Source organism: Eumetopias jubatus, unplaced genomic scaffold (assembly GCF_037043125.1).
Source record: "Eumetopias jubatus isolate StellerSeaLion01/CBP00866 unplaced genomic scaffold, mEumJub1_p1.0 scaffold_10, whole genome shotgun sequence".
NCBI lineage: Eukaryota > Metazoa > Chordata > Mammalia > Carnivora > Otariidae > Eumetopias > Eumetopias jubatus.
The window spans coordinates 59,019,945-59,037,045 of NW_028274816.1; the positions used below are offsets into that span (position 1 = coordinate 59,019,945).

General features: G+C 48.9%; 1 protein-coding gene across 1 annotated transcript; it reads left to right on the plus strand.

Moving 5' to 3' along the window:
• Positions 1-6,397: 6,397 nt before the first annotated feature.
• On the plus strand, positions 6,398-15,979 carry LOC114199562 (sialic acid-binding Ig-like lectin 8). The gene is given in 8 exon segments (XM_088026956.1): positions 6,398-6,475; positions 6,478-6,841; positions 7,044-7,322; positions 7,550-7,597; positions 8,461-8,733; positions 9,370-9,466; positions 9,795-9,891; positions 15,803-15,979. Coding segments are annotated over 8 exon segments (1,413 nt in total).
• The last annotated feature ends 1,122 nt before the right edge of the window (positions 15,980-17,101 follow it).

Genomic DNA, 17,101 nt, shown 5'->3' on the forward strand with positions numbered 1-17,101 from the left:
TGCGTCTGAGTGGGAGGTAGGAGAGACACACCTCTCAGCTCCACTATCCCTGTCTACCCCCCAATGGGTCCTGGTCTTTGTGGCCGATAACAAACCCCTGCCAGGGCGCCTGGGTGGCTCAGTTGGTTAAGCGACTGCCTTCGGCTCAGGTCATGATCCTGGAGTCCCGGGATCAAGTCCCGCATCGGGCTCCCTGCTCAGCGAGGAGCCTGCTTCTCCCTCTAACCCCCCCCCCCCTCATGTACTCTCTCTCTCTCTCTCTCTCTCATTCTCACTCTCTCAAAATAAATAAATAAATCTTAAAAAAAAAAAACAACAAACCTCTGCCATGCTGAGTTTGTTCTGGGAGGAAAAAACCCTGAGCCCCTCCCAGCCCTCAGCACCTGGGGTCCTGGAGCTGCCCCATGTAGGGGTTGAGGATGAAGGGGAGTTCACCTGCCAGGCTCAGCACCCACTGGGCTCCCAGCACGTTTCCTTCAGCCTCTCTGTGCAGAGTGAGTTGTAATACAGTTTTGGGGGGTGGTCAGTCTGGTCAGGTGTTTGGGATATAGAAGGGCCTGGGGCCTGGGGACAGAACTTCATCCTCTGGACCCCCTTCCGCAGGAACCCCCTCTTCTTGCAACTGTGTGACTGAGAAGCAGGAGGTCTCCTGGCCACTGGTCCTCACCCTGATCAGAGGGGCCCTCATGGGGGCTGGCTTCCTCCTCACCTATGGCCTCACCTGGATCTACTACACCAGGTGAGCGGGCCTGTCCCTCTCCAAGGAAGTCTGCTGATTGGCTCCTGAGCTCCAGCTGGTGCTGAGCTGTCCCACCCTGCCTGGAGTTAGAACTAAAGTGGTAGCTCTCCGATCTGAGACCCATGTTGGTTCTGCAGGTGTGGAGACCCCCCAGGGAGCGGGGCTGAGAGGCCTGACTGAGCCTCCTTCCTTTTCAAGACAGGACTGAGGTGTGGACCTGGAGCCCAGGGGGACAGATATGGGACATCATGTCAGCTTCCTGGAAACACTTGGCCCACACACCCTGTGATGGCTCCTTTGTGTTCTGTCTGCCCCACTCCCCATTTACCCACCCCCCCTCCCAGCCTTGTTCCCTCCTGTCCCAGTCTCAGTCCTCTGATGGAGGGACTAGCCTTTGGGGTCTTGTCTTCCCACCACTCAAGAGTCCCCTTGTTAACACTATACAGTGTTTAACTCAAAATTTGGTTTCTATTTTACACCAGATTTGTCACCTTCCCCCCTAAATTTGTACCTTTAATGGTCTGCATTCCACAAGCATTTATTTATCACCCACTGTAGGCAGAGTAAAGCCCAACATTCTCAGAGGTTACAACTGTGAATGAGGGCCGTGCTGCATTTCATGACAGGAACCCTTATCAACAGCAGTACTAGATGATCAGTGGCCCCAGGCTGTCAACTCCACTCCAGCTGTCCTTCCAACCCAACGTCCCCAGGGCAGCCGGAGAGAACACCTGAAAACACAAATCTGACCATTTCACTCCCTGACTCTCTAGCTTTAGACCCTTCAGTGGCTTCTATTTCTCATGGAAAGAATGAGAAAGTAGGAAGTATGGCTCATGAGATCTGGCTTAGTCTGCCTGTCCCCCTTTTGACTGTATGAGGCAGGGTTCTCCAGAGAAACAGAACCAAACAGAGATTTACTATGAAGAACTACCTCCATTTTGGAGGCTGAGAGCTCCCACAATATGCCACCTGAAAGCTGGGGACCCAGGAAAACCAGGGGTGTAATTCCAGTCTGAGTCCCAAGGCCTGAGAACCAGGGGAGACGATGCTGCAAATCCCAGTCCAAGGGCAGGAGAAGACCAATGTCGCAGCTCACAAGCAGGCAGGAAGGGAATGAGTCTGCTCTTCCGCTGCTTTTTGTTCCTTTCAGGCCCTTAGAGGATTGGATGGTGCCCACTGGCATCGGGGAGGGTTAGCTACTTTACCGAGTCCACTGATTCAAATTCTAATCTCATGTGGAAATACCCTCACGGACACACCTGGAAATAATGTTTAATCTGGGCATCCCATGGCCCATGGCAAGCTGACACATAAAATTAATCATCACCCTGGCCTCGGAAACCAATGTTCACCATATACACACAGACAGACAGACAGACCCAGCTGGGCATTGGTCATTCTGAGTCTTGAGATGGTGGGCCATATCCTGTCCATTGCTCAGGGAAGATGGGGTCATGTGAGTAGGCAAATGGCCCCAGTTGTCAGGTCAAAGAGATCCTGGGACAATGTCTTAGTAGGAGAGAAATGCTAGGGACACAGTTTTCCTGGATCCTTTGCATGTCACTGTAAACTTCTCTCTGGGCCACCCGTGTCTGGTGACATGAAGGAGCAAATCTACAAACTGGCCAAGAAGGGCCTGACTCCCCCCCAAATCGGCATGATCCTGAGTGACGCCCGTGGTGTTGCACAGGTATGTTCTGTGACAGGCAATAAAATCTTGAGAATTCTTAAGTTCAAAGGACTTGCTCCTGATCTTCCTGAGGATCTCTACCATTTGATTAAGAAGGCTGTTGTTGTTCAAAAGCATCTTGAGAGGAAGAGAAAGGATGAAGATGCTAAATTCTGACTGATTCTGATGGAGAGCCATATTCACCGCTTGGCTCGATATTATGGGACCAAATGAGTCCCCCCTCCCCTCAATTGGAAATATGAGTCATCCACAGCCTCTGCCCTGGTTGAATAAGTTTCACTATGTACTCAAACAATAAAATCATTGTCTAACTAGGAAAAAATAACTGGAAGCAAAAGGGGAAGGGGATTCTCGGAAATGTAGTCCTCAGGTCAAATGAAGGCCTCAGATCACCACTTAAGAACCATCCTTGAAATACAGTAAGTAGAAAAATTCATCAGCCCAGTAAACCTCCCGTTATCTTTTCCCTGTTAGCTATGACTTGTGTGGGCTACTGTTTGGGTGATCTATTGCTGCACATCAAACCACCCTATGACCTGGTAGCCTGAACTTTTATTCTGTTTCACAGTGCTGGTGCTATAAATTGGCCAGGGCCCAGCTGGGCAGTTGCATTGCTAGCTTGCTTTTGGCTCTTTCAGGCAGTCGTGTTGAGGTTGAGATGGTGGCTGAGATTTTGGGGCTGGGTGTCTGACCCTCAGGGTTCCTCTATGTAGCCTTTCTCTCCATCAGGTCCCCAGATTGCTTACACAGATGCCCAGGAATCTGCAAGGCAGGAGTGGAAACTACCAGGCCTTCTTAATGTATGAGTCTTGGAACAACTTGTCCTCCACATTCTGTTGATCAAAGCAGTCGTGGGCCCAATCTTGATTCAAGAGGAGGAGATAGTAATGAACTTTATCTCCTAATGAGAGGAGCTTCATGTTTGTATAAAGGAGGGGTGGGGTTGTTTGGGGGTTGTCTTTGGAGGCTAGTTCCTACAGCTACTCATCTGTCTTAAGTGTTGGCTGCCTCCTCTAGGAGGATTACCCCTCTCTGTCAGGGATGTTCAGAAAATGAAATGGAACCAGGTATGTAAAAGGGCAACACAGAACCTTCATTTTTCCCTGCGCTTGGACCAGTGACAATAGCCTGGCATTATCCGTAGGACACTTCTGAAGGTGGATAGAAGGATAAGGAAGAGAGACTCAGGTCTTCTCTTTCCCCTGTGTTTCCCCTCCCAGGTAGAGCTGAGCCCTCCCCAGCACATCAGACATGCTGACTGCCCTGACTCCAGACGTAGGATCCCTGTTCTGTGTGATCAGGCCTCTCCACAGAGCTGTGGACATGCCCGACGTCAGCCTTGCCCTCTGAATCAGCACCACGGACAGCACCATCGCGTTTTCGGAGGGATCCTGCGCAGAGAAAGCGCCCCCTATGGGTGGTGGCCCCACCTCTGCTGGGGCAGAGGTGATGTTGGTCACAGAGCACAAAACTTGGTACCTGGAGAAAGATTTCCAGCACAGTGGAAGACTGAGTGGGGTTGAGAACACAATACCTGAGAGTCCAGAAATTCTCAGGGTACCAAGATCACCTGTGGAATTCACATCCCTTGAGTTGCCTGAAACTCCCTACCATGTCTTCTTGTCCCTGAGAACTCACCTTGCAGAACTCACCTTGCAGTCCAGAAGAGCAAGAAGCCCCACGCATCTCCAGCCTGTGCCTCTCCCCTCCCAAGCATCTACCCTATGGCATTGGAATTGTCAGATAATCTGTCTCTCAACCAGATATTGCTCCCCTCAAAGAAAAGGGCTAGATCTCTCATACTCACCCCCTTACTGGAAAGCTGAAGACACAATGTAGACGGTTGTTGAATGAATGAATGAAATCTCCTCTCTCACCCCATGGGAAGAGTTAATAATTCTTCCTTGTCAGATTAACAAAAGCTACCCATCTCCCAGCTCAATGAATCCTGGACTGACAAAGATTGATGAAGGGGGTCCCTGTGTAGACAGTGGTGCATAAGACAGGGCACCTGTATGATTTGGGCAATTCATTTGCCCACTCTGGACCTCAGTGTCTTCTGAAAGTCGGAGAAGTGGGGCTAGAAGACCTCCCAGCTCTGATGGCCTGTGGGTTATGTTTCTCTTTTGCGTACAGCTAGATTCTCTGTAGCTTCCCTGTGTCTCTCCTTCTCATTCTGCCTTTTTTTTTTTTTTTTTTTTTGCAAACTGGGGACCACGGAAACAGACTCTGCATGGTTCAGCCCTTTTGACCCCAGAGATGCTGCAATTGACCCTGGTGGGAGAGAATGGGTTTTCCAGGACAGGGGGCCGGGGGGGGGATGGGGCTGCAGGGGGGACTGCAAACGCAGGACTTGTTGATAGTGTGGGAGTGCATATGCATTCTCAAATCCTGCCCCTTCCCTTATCAGTGACCCCAGCGCTTACTGTACCCTTCATTATGGGTAATGGTTCTGGGAAGGAATAATATGTGATGGGCAGATTCATGAAGTTAAATGGAAGAAAACATAGTGTAATTTTTTCTATGCATACAAAGTCTTAAGAAAAACAAGGCCATAGTATAAAAGGCAGCATGCTTGGGTGACAAAACTATGAAGGAAAGCAAGGGAACAATTAGCATTAAAGTGACTCTCGGGGCTCCTTTGGGGGGGTGGGGTGTGCAATAGGGATGGGGACCCAGGGGGGAGGTCCAAGATGCCTGCAATGCTCTATTTCTATATTGTGATGAATCACTGAGTTGTTTTTGTGGGCATCCTTCTTTGTATCTTATATTTCCCCCCAAAAAATGTGTCAAAAGAACCAACATCGGTAGAAGGGGGTGCCACCTACCAGGATTCCCAGAGCCTTCTCCCAACCCCCAGACACATAGTTAAAACTAACCTTCTGTGAATTCAAGGGCACATCTCTTCTCTCACAAAATCCCTACCATCTTGAGGGTGAATGACACCTAGCTGGTGTTCCTCACTCTGTGTCCCCCGCACACCCGACTCCTGGGAGCAGACCCTGCATTGGCAAAACCCCAGAGGTCGCCAGACCCTGCATGCTCTGGAGCAATGAAGGGGAGCATGGCCCCGTGAGATACCAGCGGTGAAGAAATCACCCTGGTGCCAGACAGCCACAGCGAAGGGGGAAAGCCGACACTTCTATCCCTTTCAAAATCCGCCCCTTCTCTTCTGCACTTCTCCTCATACCAACCCCGCTTACAATAACAGCCCCAGGTTCCCTCTCCTTTGAGTTGGGTTCCCCTCAACATCCTTGGAGTCTTTGTTTGCACTGCCTGAGTGTCCCCTCTGCCCAAGCTTTCTGTAACGCAACCTCCAACCTGGGGGGACAGCAGCCCCTCACTCTGCCTCTGGCCCCCTGTCACAGGGAGCTCCAGGTGCTGGACACTTGCTGTCTCCCCACTGGACAGTGACTCTTGGGTCAATGGCCGGGGCTAGTGTGTGACCTCATGAGCAGGGAGGGGATGCCCACTGTGTGGATGCCAAGGGAGGGAGAACAGTCGGCCTCCTCACACTCCCAGCCCCGGCCTCCCCCATCCCTTGTATCCCTGTGACTTCCACAGACATGTACAGCCTGCGATTCAGGGGGTCTGGCCAGAAGGGACCCGTTTTCACTTTGCAGAAAACAACTCCAGAGGGAGGCTGTGTCGGCAGGGAGACGGGAGATGGGGCTCGAGCCCTGCACAGGAGGTGAATTTAGCTCCCTGAGGGCTCTCACCCTCTCTGGCCTCTAGGTCCAGGGTCCCCAGGAGTGGACATGTGGTGGCAGATGGCTGATTCCCAATGGCTGTCCTGGCCCTGACAGCATCTGGGTGTGAAGTTCCTCCTCTGAGGAGGGTCACTGTTCTGACATCACCTGCATTTTCCCGTCGGGGCTTCCTCTGAATCTTGCAACTTTTAGTTCCTGAGAGACCAACCCTGAGAAACAGACACCCTGGGGACCCTGGCACTGCCAAGCCCAGACATGCTCCTGCGGCTGTTGGCCCTGCTCTGGAGGAGGGAGGGGGCTGATGGCCAGAGGCGGCCCGAGAGGAAGGTCCAGGGGATTACAGGCTGCAAGTGCACGGCTCAGTGGCCATGCAGGAGCGTCTATGTGTGCTCATGCCCTGCAGCTTCTTGCACCCCCAGGACCAAGGGTCTGACTTTACCTCAGCTCTCGGCTACTGGTTCCAGGAAGGGGCCAGTGCAGACCAGGATGCTCCAGTGGCCACAAACAACCCAAGTCGTAAAGTGCAGGAGGAGACCCAGGGCCGATTCCACCTCCTCAGGGACCTCCGGGACTACAACTGCTCCCTGGACATCAGAGATGCACAGAGAAGGGACTCGGGGACATACTTCTTTAGGGTGGAGAGAAGGCCTTATGTGCAATATAGTTACCTACAGAACCAGCTCTCCGTTCAAGTGACAGGTAAGGAGAAGATTCCAGGAGAGGCCACAGGGGAAGGACAGGGGTCCCAGCGCAGGGCTGGGATGGAACTCCTCTCCTGGGAGGGACTGGGGGTAACCCATGTCAGGACTCAGAGGCAGGAGCTGAACCAAACCCTGAGGCTTCTCTCAGGGCCTCCCCTTGACCCTCCTCCTGATTCCCATGTCTCCCCATCTCCTCACAGCCCTGACCCACACACCTGACATCCTCAAGCCAGGGACCCTGGAGTCTGGCCGCCCCGAGAACCTGACCTGCTCTGTGCCCTGGGTCTGTGAGCGGGGCACGCCCCCCATCTTCTCCTGGACGTCAGTGTCCCTCACTTCCTTGGGCCCCAGGACTCACCTCTCCTCGGTGCTCACCCTCACCCCACGGCCCCAGGACCATGGCAGTCCCCTCACCTGTCAAGTGATCTTGCCTGGGGCCAAAGTGACCACGATGAGGACCATCCACCTCGATGTGTCCTGTGAGAGCCAGGCCAGGACCCCCTGGGTCCCTGATGGGGTCCTGAGGGCTGTGGGGTAGGGGTCAGGGCCTGGGACATTGAATGCTGGTCCCAAAATCCAGGCTGGGAGAGGGTCAGGGGGCCACCTGTTTCCACGCTTTCCCCATTTATGCAGCTCCTGGGGACAGAAGGCCAATGTCCACCAGCCCTCCCCATCAACATGAATCCGCCATGTCTTTCTGTCCCAGACTCTCCGCAGAACTTGACAGCAACTGTCTCTCAAGGAAATGGCACAGGTAGAATGAGCTTCCTCCTGGGGTGTGCGGAGCAAGGGCAGGGCCGGTTCCCCACTGTGGGTGAACCCAAGGGTCATTCTCCTCCCCAGCCTCCATGGCTCTGTGAGCAGCAGTCCCCTTCAGCCGCCTCCTCCCCCACCTTCCGCACTCTCCCCCCTCCGTTATCAGGAGAAGAGAACAGGGCAACATGCACCCGGCAGATCTGCCCCTTATCATGCAACTTCTGATGACTCCTCCTGGCCCGTCTTTTATTCTCCCTAATAATTGCTTATTTATGTACTTCTGAACAGGTAATATATTCACATAGACAGACTTTCAAAATGCACAGCAGAATCTGTCCTCAGATACCCAGTCCTCTCCTGGAAAGTGACCCGTGTCTATGGACTGCTCTGAGCCTTAGTGTGTTTGCCTAGAGGATCTGAGGGTCCTCTGATATCAATAGTGCAGACTGCCCTCCATCTTCTCCTAGACTGTGGGGTTGATCCATCCCATGGATGGATTCTGATTCCATGCGTGTCTTCTCCTAATGGAAAATCACAGCATTCATTTTATTCTATTAGCCAAAAAGCTGCAATGACTAATCTTGTGTCTCCTTTCCCAACTGTGCATATGTATGTCTGTGGGATAAACTCCTAAAAGCAAAATGTAGCTTTTATATTCTTTCCAAGTTGAGGTATGTGGCCAGTTGTCCTGAATGGAGGGTGGACAAGTGTGCATTCCCACCAACAAGGGGAAAAAAGCATGCTTTTTCCTGCACTTCAACCTACTTCTGTTTGTCTGTCCCCTCATCCAGTCTGTTTTCAAGTCCTTCTGCTTTCTCTCCATCTTTTTGTCTCTCTGATCCTCTGTCTCTTTTTCTCCAGCACCCACAACCCTGGAGAATGGCTCATCTCTTCCAGTCCTGGAGGACCAGTCCCTGCTCCTGGTCTGTGTTGTCAATAGCAACCCCCCTGCCAGGCTGAGCTGGGCCCGGGGGAGCCTGACCCTGCACTCCTCAAATCCCTTGAACCCTGGGGTGGTAGAGCTGCCTCAAGTACAGGAGAAAGATGAAGGGGAGTTCACCTGCTGAGCTCAGAACCTGGTGGGCTCCCAGCATGTCTCCCTGAGGCTCTCCCTGCAGAATGAGTGCACCTGTGGTGGGGGGGGGGCTGGAGGAGAACAACAGCACCACCCCCAGGACCCCCAGGAGCCTCCGAGCCTTACAGGGGAGCTCAGTTCTGGTCTGTGCTCCCCTGTGAGTCCAAGATATTCCTTGCCACCTATAGTATCATTGTCTTTTTCCTGCCAGATCAGGGCGGTAGGGTGGGGTGAAAGCAGGGAGGGGAAGCCAGGGGGAAGGATGTGGGTCTTGAAGGAGAGGGGCCGGGGCCTGCACAGGTGTGTATGGGGACACAGATCCTTGATTTGTGGGGCAGGGAGGAGGGTGAGGCAAGTGAAGCGCTCACCATGAGCACAAAAATTTAAGGAGAAGCCAAAAAAACCTTACTAATGAGAAGTAATACTGCAATGCAGTGTTTTTTAAAAATATAAATGAATGCAAAATAAATATTACCATGAATGAAATTCCTGCATTTTAAATAAAGACAGGCTGCAATCCAAACCCCCCCCCCATATGCCTCCCTCACTGGGCCCTAATCGCTTCTCCAAGACCCAGGTGCCCCTGTTTGGAGTCTGGCGGAGGGGCTGGAAAACAGGAATCAGTGTCCTGGAGGGAGTGGGAGAAGGTACCGAGTTCTTGGAGAGGAATGACCAATAATCCAACCTGTCTGTAGGAAAAGCATGGCTTTTTTCAGAGAGGATGCTGGAGGCAGCTGGGGGAGCAGGTGTTATGGCTCTGTTTTTCCTGTTTCTCTCCATCATCGTCATCACGTGAGCATTGACCCTGCGGTTGGAGGGATTGTCCTGGGGTGGAAAGGGCAGGCGGGCACAGAGTGGAGGGACCTGGATGGGTTAAGACCCTGAAGCAAGGGCAGGAAGGAAGTCGATGGCACCTGGGTGAGTCTGTTACAGAACTCTGGCCCCACTGTCCAGGATGGGGAAGGCTGCGTTCTCAACACTGGGGTCTCCAGAATGGGACCACTGCTCTCCTACTTCCATCACCCTTCCAGCCCCTTAAGAGAGAACAGAGGAGGGAGTTAGTCTGCCTACAGCACCCTGAGCTGGCCAAACTGAAAGGCTCTCTGGTCTCTTCTCTCAGAGTGAGGTCCTGCAGGAAGAAAGCCACAAGGCCAGCAGTTGGCATCAGGAATATGGTCATGGAAGGTGCAAATGTTGTCACAAGGTCAGTGTCTCAGGTGAGTGACCTGGGCGTCTTACTTTTGAGCATCCTTTCTGGACACCTCCCCCCAGGATGGCCCCCAGGATTGCTCCTCTCTGCATGGCCAAATTTGCTCTCCTTATCTCCTCCTCCTCCTTAAGGATTCCCCATCTTTGTGACAGCACAACCACCCCCTCCTCTTTCTTTCAGGCCAGGCATGGAGGAGTCACCTTCTCTCTGCCCTCCCTTTCTTCTCCTACAGCCCCAAATTCACCACGTCTTGTCTATTTTTCCTCTTAAGGAGAGCTAGCACCAGCCCCCCCCCCATTTGACTCCCATCATTGCCAAAGCTTCAGAATCTTTTCCCTGGACCCCCTCACCTCCTTGCCTCTCACTTCCCTTGTCCTACACTAAGCAGTCATTTAAAAACCAACACTATCCAGTCCTTCTGCATTTGAACTGCTTGCCTCCATTGTCTAGACCAGAGGTTGGCAACTTTTTCTAATCTAGGGCCAGATGGGTATTTTTGGCTTTGCAGGCATTACAGTCTATTGTAAGCACTCAACTCTGCTGTTGTCGAGTAAAAGCAGCCATAGACCATGTGTAAATGAACCAGCACAGATGTGTTCCAATAAAACTTTTTTACAGACACAGGCAGTGGGCCATATTTGATCCATGGGCTATGGTCTGTGGACCCCTCACCCAGAGTACAGAGTCCAAACTCTTTACCCTATAGCCCTGCATATTCCAACCTCTCAAGCACACCTATCTGTCTGGAAGGACTAGGATTAGGGTGGAGTGAGGGAGGAACTTGTCCCAGATGCAAAACTTAAGGTGGTGCTCAAAAATCTCAGTAATCCAGATGATGTTTTAATACACTATTTTAAAAATAAAAATTAAGGCAAAAAATCCATGATGAGGAAAGTACAAAAAACCTAAACAATGACAGGACCAGTAGACTAAGGTTAGTTAAAAATTATTTAAGATCATAATTGAGTCTACAGAAATTGTCAAACATGGCAGCATTCTCAAATAAAAATGAGAGAAGCAGAGAAGTTGATTTTAAAAAATGTCCTCTCTACGTTTGCTTCCAGTAAAACCAGAAAAGCAAAATTATCAAAAATTCTGGTTTGAGTATAAATAAAATCTTTAAACTGAAAGTAATGTTTTATTACACACGCTCTTTAAGTTTGCAATAATATTTCAATTATTTTAATGTTGTGAAAAAATAACCGTTAAAAATATACAAAAACATTTTTTAGGGGCACACGTGTTTTCTTCGGTCTCAATCTCCAAATGGTTCAGAAAGTCACTCTTACTTTCTACTCCATCCACTCCTCTGAACAAGGTTATTTGTGTCTCTGGGTCTTTGCATGGGCTTTTCCTTTCTCCTCAAATGCTTTTCCCTCCCATTTCCACGTCTTCATTCCTGTTCAGCCTTCATGCTCCAATGTAAATGTTACACTTTTCATCCATTTATATTCAGAGTGTGACCGGAAGCCTTTGGAGGATTTTGAGCAAAGTACCGTGCATGCTTTCATTCATTAATTCGTTCAGGAAATGTTACTGAGCACCTGCCAAGTGACAGGCATTTCAGCTGCCAAAGATTCATCTATTTTTGGGGTTCTTGGGTGGCTCAGAGGGTTAAGCATCTGCCTTCGGTTCAGGTCACGATCCCAGGGTCCTGGGATCAAGCCCCACATTGGGCTCCCTGCTTCTCCCTTTCCCTCTGCCATTCCCCCCACTTGTGCTCACTAGCTCTATCTGTCAAATAAACAAAATCCTAAAAACAAAAAAAGAAAAAAAATCATCTTGGGCTCAATAAGTTTTAGTCTAGACAGAGGGATACAACCAACCAATCAAACAAACAACCAAACAACAAATAAGTGGCTACAGTGTGAAGGATAGACATGTACTTTGGGGAAAATGCAGGGCACAGAGACTGGGAATGCTGGGGAGATGGCTCATATTTTTGTTGTTGTTGTTCTTTATGTATTGGGGTAAATTTACCACCTAGTCTTCTTTAAATGTACAGTTGTGCAACAGAGTTCCAGAACATTTTCATCTTGCAAAACAAATTCTATAAGTACCCATTGAACAACAACGACCCACTTCCCCTGCCACTCCAACCCCTGGCAACCACCATTCTATTTTCTGTTTCTGTAGGTTCAATGACTTTAGATACCTCACATAAGTGGAATCATGCAGTTCTTGTCTTTTTGTGACTGGCTTATTTCACTTAGCATTATGTCCTCTAAGTTTATCCATGTTGTAGCCTGTGACACGATGTCCTTCTTTCTAAAGATTTATTTATTTTTTATTTGAGAGAGAGAGCAAGAGAGCATGCAAGAGTGGGGAGGGACAGAGGAAGAGGGAGAGAGAGAATCTTAAGCATACTCCCCACTGAGCATGGAGCCCAACACGAGGTTCAACCCCATGACCCTGAGATCATGACCTGAGCTGAAATCAAGAGTCAGACACTCAACCAACTGAGCTACCCAGGTGCCCCAGGATGTCCTTCTTTCTGAAGATTGAATAATATCCTGTTGTTTGTATACAACACATTTTCTTTATCCATTCATCTACTGATGGATATTAAGGTTACTTCCATCTCTAGCTATTGTAAATAATGCTGCAATGTACATGGGTATATAAATATCTTTTTGAGAGCCTGCTTTCAAGTTTTTTTGATAAATGCTCATAAGTGGAATTGCTGGATCATGGGAGTTTTCATTTTTATTTTTTTGAGAAACCACCATACTGTCTTCCCCAGTGGCTGCACCATTTTACTTTCCCACCAACAATACACAAGGGTTCATTTTTTCTACAGCCTCACCAACACTTGGTTTGTTTGGGTTTTTTTTTTTTTTTTTGCCTTTTTAAAAAAGATTTTATTTATTTATTTGAGAGAGAGAGCACTAGTGGAAGAGGAGAAGCAGAGGGTGAGAGAGAGAGAAGCAGACTCCTGTTGAGTGCAGAGCCTGACACGGGGCTAGATCCCAGGATCCTGAGATCATGACCTGAGCCGAAGGCAGATGCTTAACTGACTGAGCCATCAGGTGCCCCTATTTCTTGCTTTTTATAGTGGACATCCTCATGGGTGTGAAATGATATCTCATTGTAGTTTTGATTTGCATTTCTCTAATGATTAGCAATGGAGAGTGTCTTGCATAGGCTTATTACCTATTTGTATATCTTCTTTGGAGAAATGTCTAATTCAAGGTTTTTTATGCACTTAAAAAACTGGGTTATTTGGGTTTTTTTGTTGTTGCTGTTGTTGAGTTGTCGAAGTTATTTTTTTTAAAGATTTTATTTATTTATCTGACAGAGACACAGCAAGAGAGGGAACACAAGCAGGGGGAGTGGGAGAGGGAGAAGCAGGCACCCTGCCAAGCAGGGAGCCTGTTGCGGGGCTCGATCCCAGGACCCTGGGACCACGACCTGAGCCGAAGGCAGATGCTTAACCGTCTGAGCCACCCAGGTGCCCCGAGTTGTAGAAGTTCTTTATACATTCTGGATATTAACATCTTTTCAGATATATGATTTGCAAACATTCTCTGCCATTACATAGGTTGGTTTGTAGTTTTTGTTAGTGATGATTAAGCAAAGACATGAAGGAGCCTCAAGACTTCGCAATCTATTGTGACCAAAGAGCACTCTGGGCAGAAGAAATAGCAGGTACAAATGCTCAGAAACAGGATGCAGACCAGTGAGTGGAGGACCAGAGGAAGTCTCTGTAATTAGACAGAGGGAGGCAAGTGCCAACAGGCAGGAAATGAGTTTGGAGAAGTCAGGGTATGTGTAAATCATGTCTGCACACGTAGTCCACTGTGGGCATCTGGAGATATTTGAGCAGAAGAAGGACATGATCCAGCTTTCATTTTCACAGATCCCTCTGCCTGCTGTGTGTAAGAAGAGACTGTGTGTAGCATGGAAGTTAGAAAGGTGGCTGGAGGAACATTCCGGGCAGGAGATGATGGTGACCAGAACCAGGATGGCATGAGGGTGGGGCATGATTGCATTCCAGATGAAGTCTGAAGTTAAAACTAATGGGAATTGCTAATGGATTGAGGGTGGAATAGGAGTGACAGAAAGGGGTCCAGGATGACTCCTAGATTTTTGCACTGAGCAGCTAGAAGAATGGAGGCATCAATCATTGTGCTTGAGAAGATTGTAGGAGGAAGACATCTGGGGGAGAAAAGGAGAAGTTCAGTTTGAATATGTTTGGTGTGCGTTTTGGGCACAAAAGAAAACAGCGATTTTAACTACACCATCAGATCAAAGTCCACGGTTCAAGAAAGGGAATGGAGAATCATGGAACACTGCACCAAAAAACTAATGATGTAATATATGGTGATTAACATAACAATAAAAAATTAAAAAAAAAAAGAAAGGGAATGGACTGGTGGGTAAGGCTTTGGGAACCACTAGCCTATAGATGACATGAAGCCGATAGAGTGAATAAGGTCACAAAGTGAAGTTGAAGAAGCAGAGTCTGGGGCCCCTCTCATACTTAGGGGTCAGGAAATGGAGAGCAACTAGCAAAGTGGCTGCCAGGGCAGTTGATGAATATCTTGTGTTTAAGAAAAGAAAGGCTTTTATTTAGGGAAGACATGCAACAGGGTCACCTGCTGTTGCAAAGTCCAGAAAGGCAGGGAATGAAAAGGAACCATTTAGATTTCACTAAGCAGAGGTCTCTATAACTACAGTGTCAGGAAGTGGTTGTGTGTGTGTGTGTGTGAATCTTACGTTGAATAATCAAGAGAGAACAGGAGGAGCAAAAACATGAACTGTTTTGTTAAAGTGTTCTCTTTTTGAGGGGGCAGCAGAAACAGATGGCCCCACCCCCCCAGCTGCTCTGCAGTAATGAGCTCCTACACATTTAGTGGCATCCAACAGCATAATTTTATCATCTTACAGCTCCAGAGATGCCAAGTCCAAAATGGGTTTCACTGGGTTAAAGTCAAGGTATTGGTGGCAGGGCTGAATTCCGTGTGGACGCTCCAGGGGAGAATGCATTTCTTGCCTTTTCCAGCTTCTGGAGGCAGCTGGATGGCCTTGGTCTCTATCTTCAAGGCCAGAAGCATCTTCAAATCCCTCTCTGCCTCCTTTCATTTTTAAAGAGAAAAACCCCCGTGATTACATTGACCACACCCAAATAATCCAGGGCAATCTCCCCATCTCAATATCCTTAATTTAATTCCATCCCCAAAGTCCCTTTTGCCATATAAGGTAACATATTCATAGGTCCCTGGGGATTAGGGCATGGGCACTTTTGAGGGGCTGTTTTTCTGCCTGTATCACAGGGACATAATTTCTTTGACTGACTGTCCTTCCACGAAACTGCGAGCTTCCTAAAGACAGGTGCTGTACCCGAATCAAGGCTTTGTAATTCTCTCTCCCTCACCCAGTTCCCGTCCATTATATAATAATTCACAATTAGATATTTATTTGTTTAACTCACTCCTTGCCTCCTCCCTGGGTTAAAAAGTAAGCTGCGAGGGGGAAAAAAAAGAGTAAGTTGCCAGAGATCAGGGGCTACATCTGTTGTAGCCATTATAGCACATGCAGTGTCTAGCTCAGGGCCTCATGCACAGAGGGCCTCAGTAGGACACCAGGCTTTGGGGTCAGAAAGAACTTGGACTGGACCCTGGTTTCACCAGGGATTTTGAGCATGCTACTTCCTTGGTTCACCCTCCATTTTCATAGTGATAAAATGAGGACAATAATAATATCTTCCTTATGGGGTTGTTTTGGGAAGTTAATGAGATTCACAAGCGCCAAATAAAGTGCTACGTATTAAATATTTGAGGACAGTATGAATGGAGGAGATTCAACAAAAATGTGTGCGGGATGAATGGATGAATGAATTCATGGGCTTGCCTCCCAGGTACTCTCTGCCTCCCCACCGATCTGCTCTGACTCCCTTTTCTCTCCCTCCACTCCAGGGTCCCCTGATTGAATCCTGGGCAGGCAGCCTTCCCCCAGATGCAGCTGCCCCCTCCTCAGGGGAGGAAGAAGGGCTCCATTATGCACCCCTCAGCTTTCATGGGACAGAGCCTTGGGGCTGGCAGGAACAGGTGGCTACTGGTATCGAGTGCTTGGAGATCAAGATTCACAAGTAAGAGCGTGCTGAGACCCAGCCCTGGATTGAGGGATCTTGGCCCCGGAGGGGCAAAGAAAAGGCCACAGGCTGATTCCTGTAGGATTAAAAGGCCTGCAGGTGATGAGCTGTAAGTACAGTGGAAAGAACATAGGCTTTGGAAACAGAGAGTTTCAAGTGCAAAGTCACACGCCCCCCCTTTACTAAGTAAGCGACAGACCAATCCCTACCTTTCCATGCCTCAGTTTCTTGCTCTGTGAAACAGGGATGAGAAGCCCTAACTGCAAGTTTGTGGTGAGAATTATAGTAGGAAAATCCTGTCAGAGCTCTTGGCACAAAGCGTATGCTGACCACATGCTGGATCCCTGTGCTTTGAGCAGAAAAGTCTCCCTGACTCAGGAGGGTTCCAGCAGCAGCCCTCACTCTGGCCTGCTGACATGCCTCCTCCTGGAACACGCTTCCACCAGGCCTTCCTCTGCCTCTGTTCTTGAAAGCCAAGCTCAGGAGGTAGACTTCTGGGTTCAGAAGGAAATCAAACAGTGGGACATGATCTCTGCCTATAGAGACAATCTCCCTATAGAGACAAACCAAACATATGAGGAAGTTTCCCAAACGTGTAAGTACATACATATGGATACACACATAAATTGGCAAGTTGGTTCCAAAGTTTACATAGGAATGTGAGGGACCTAGGACAGCAAAAACAGTCTGATAAAAGAGCCCAGTTGGAGAAATAAGACTTTACTATAAAGCTAGAGTAATGAAGACACTGTGGTAAGGGACAGAATAGAGTCCATAAATAGAGTGTGTATATATAGTTAATTGAACAGGTCCAAGTCTATTCAATTGGGAAAGGAGGGACTTTTTATTTTTATTTTTTTAAAAGATTTTAAAATGTATTCATTTGAGACACAGAGATACAGAGAGAGAGAGAGAGAGAGAGAGAACATGAGCAGGGGGAGAAGCAGAAGGAGGGGGAGAAGCAGGCTCCCTGCTCAGCAGGGAGCCCGATGTGGGGCTCGATCCCAGGACCCCAGGATCATGACCTGAGCCGAAGGCAGACACTTAACCATCTGAGCCACCCAGGCATCCCAAGGAGGGACTTTTTAACACATGGCAGTAGAACAAGTGGGTCAAGGTTTGG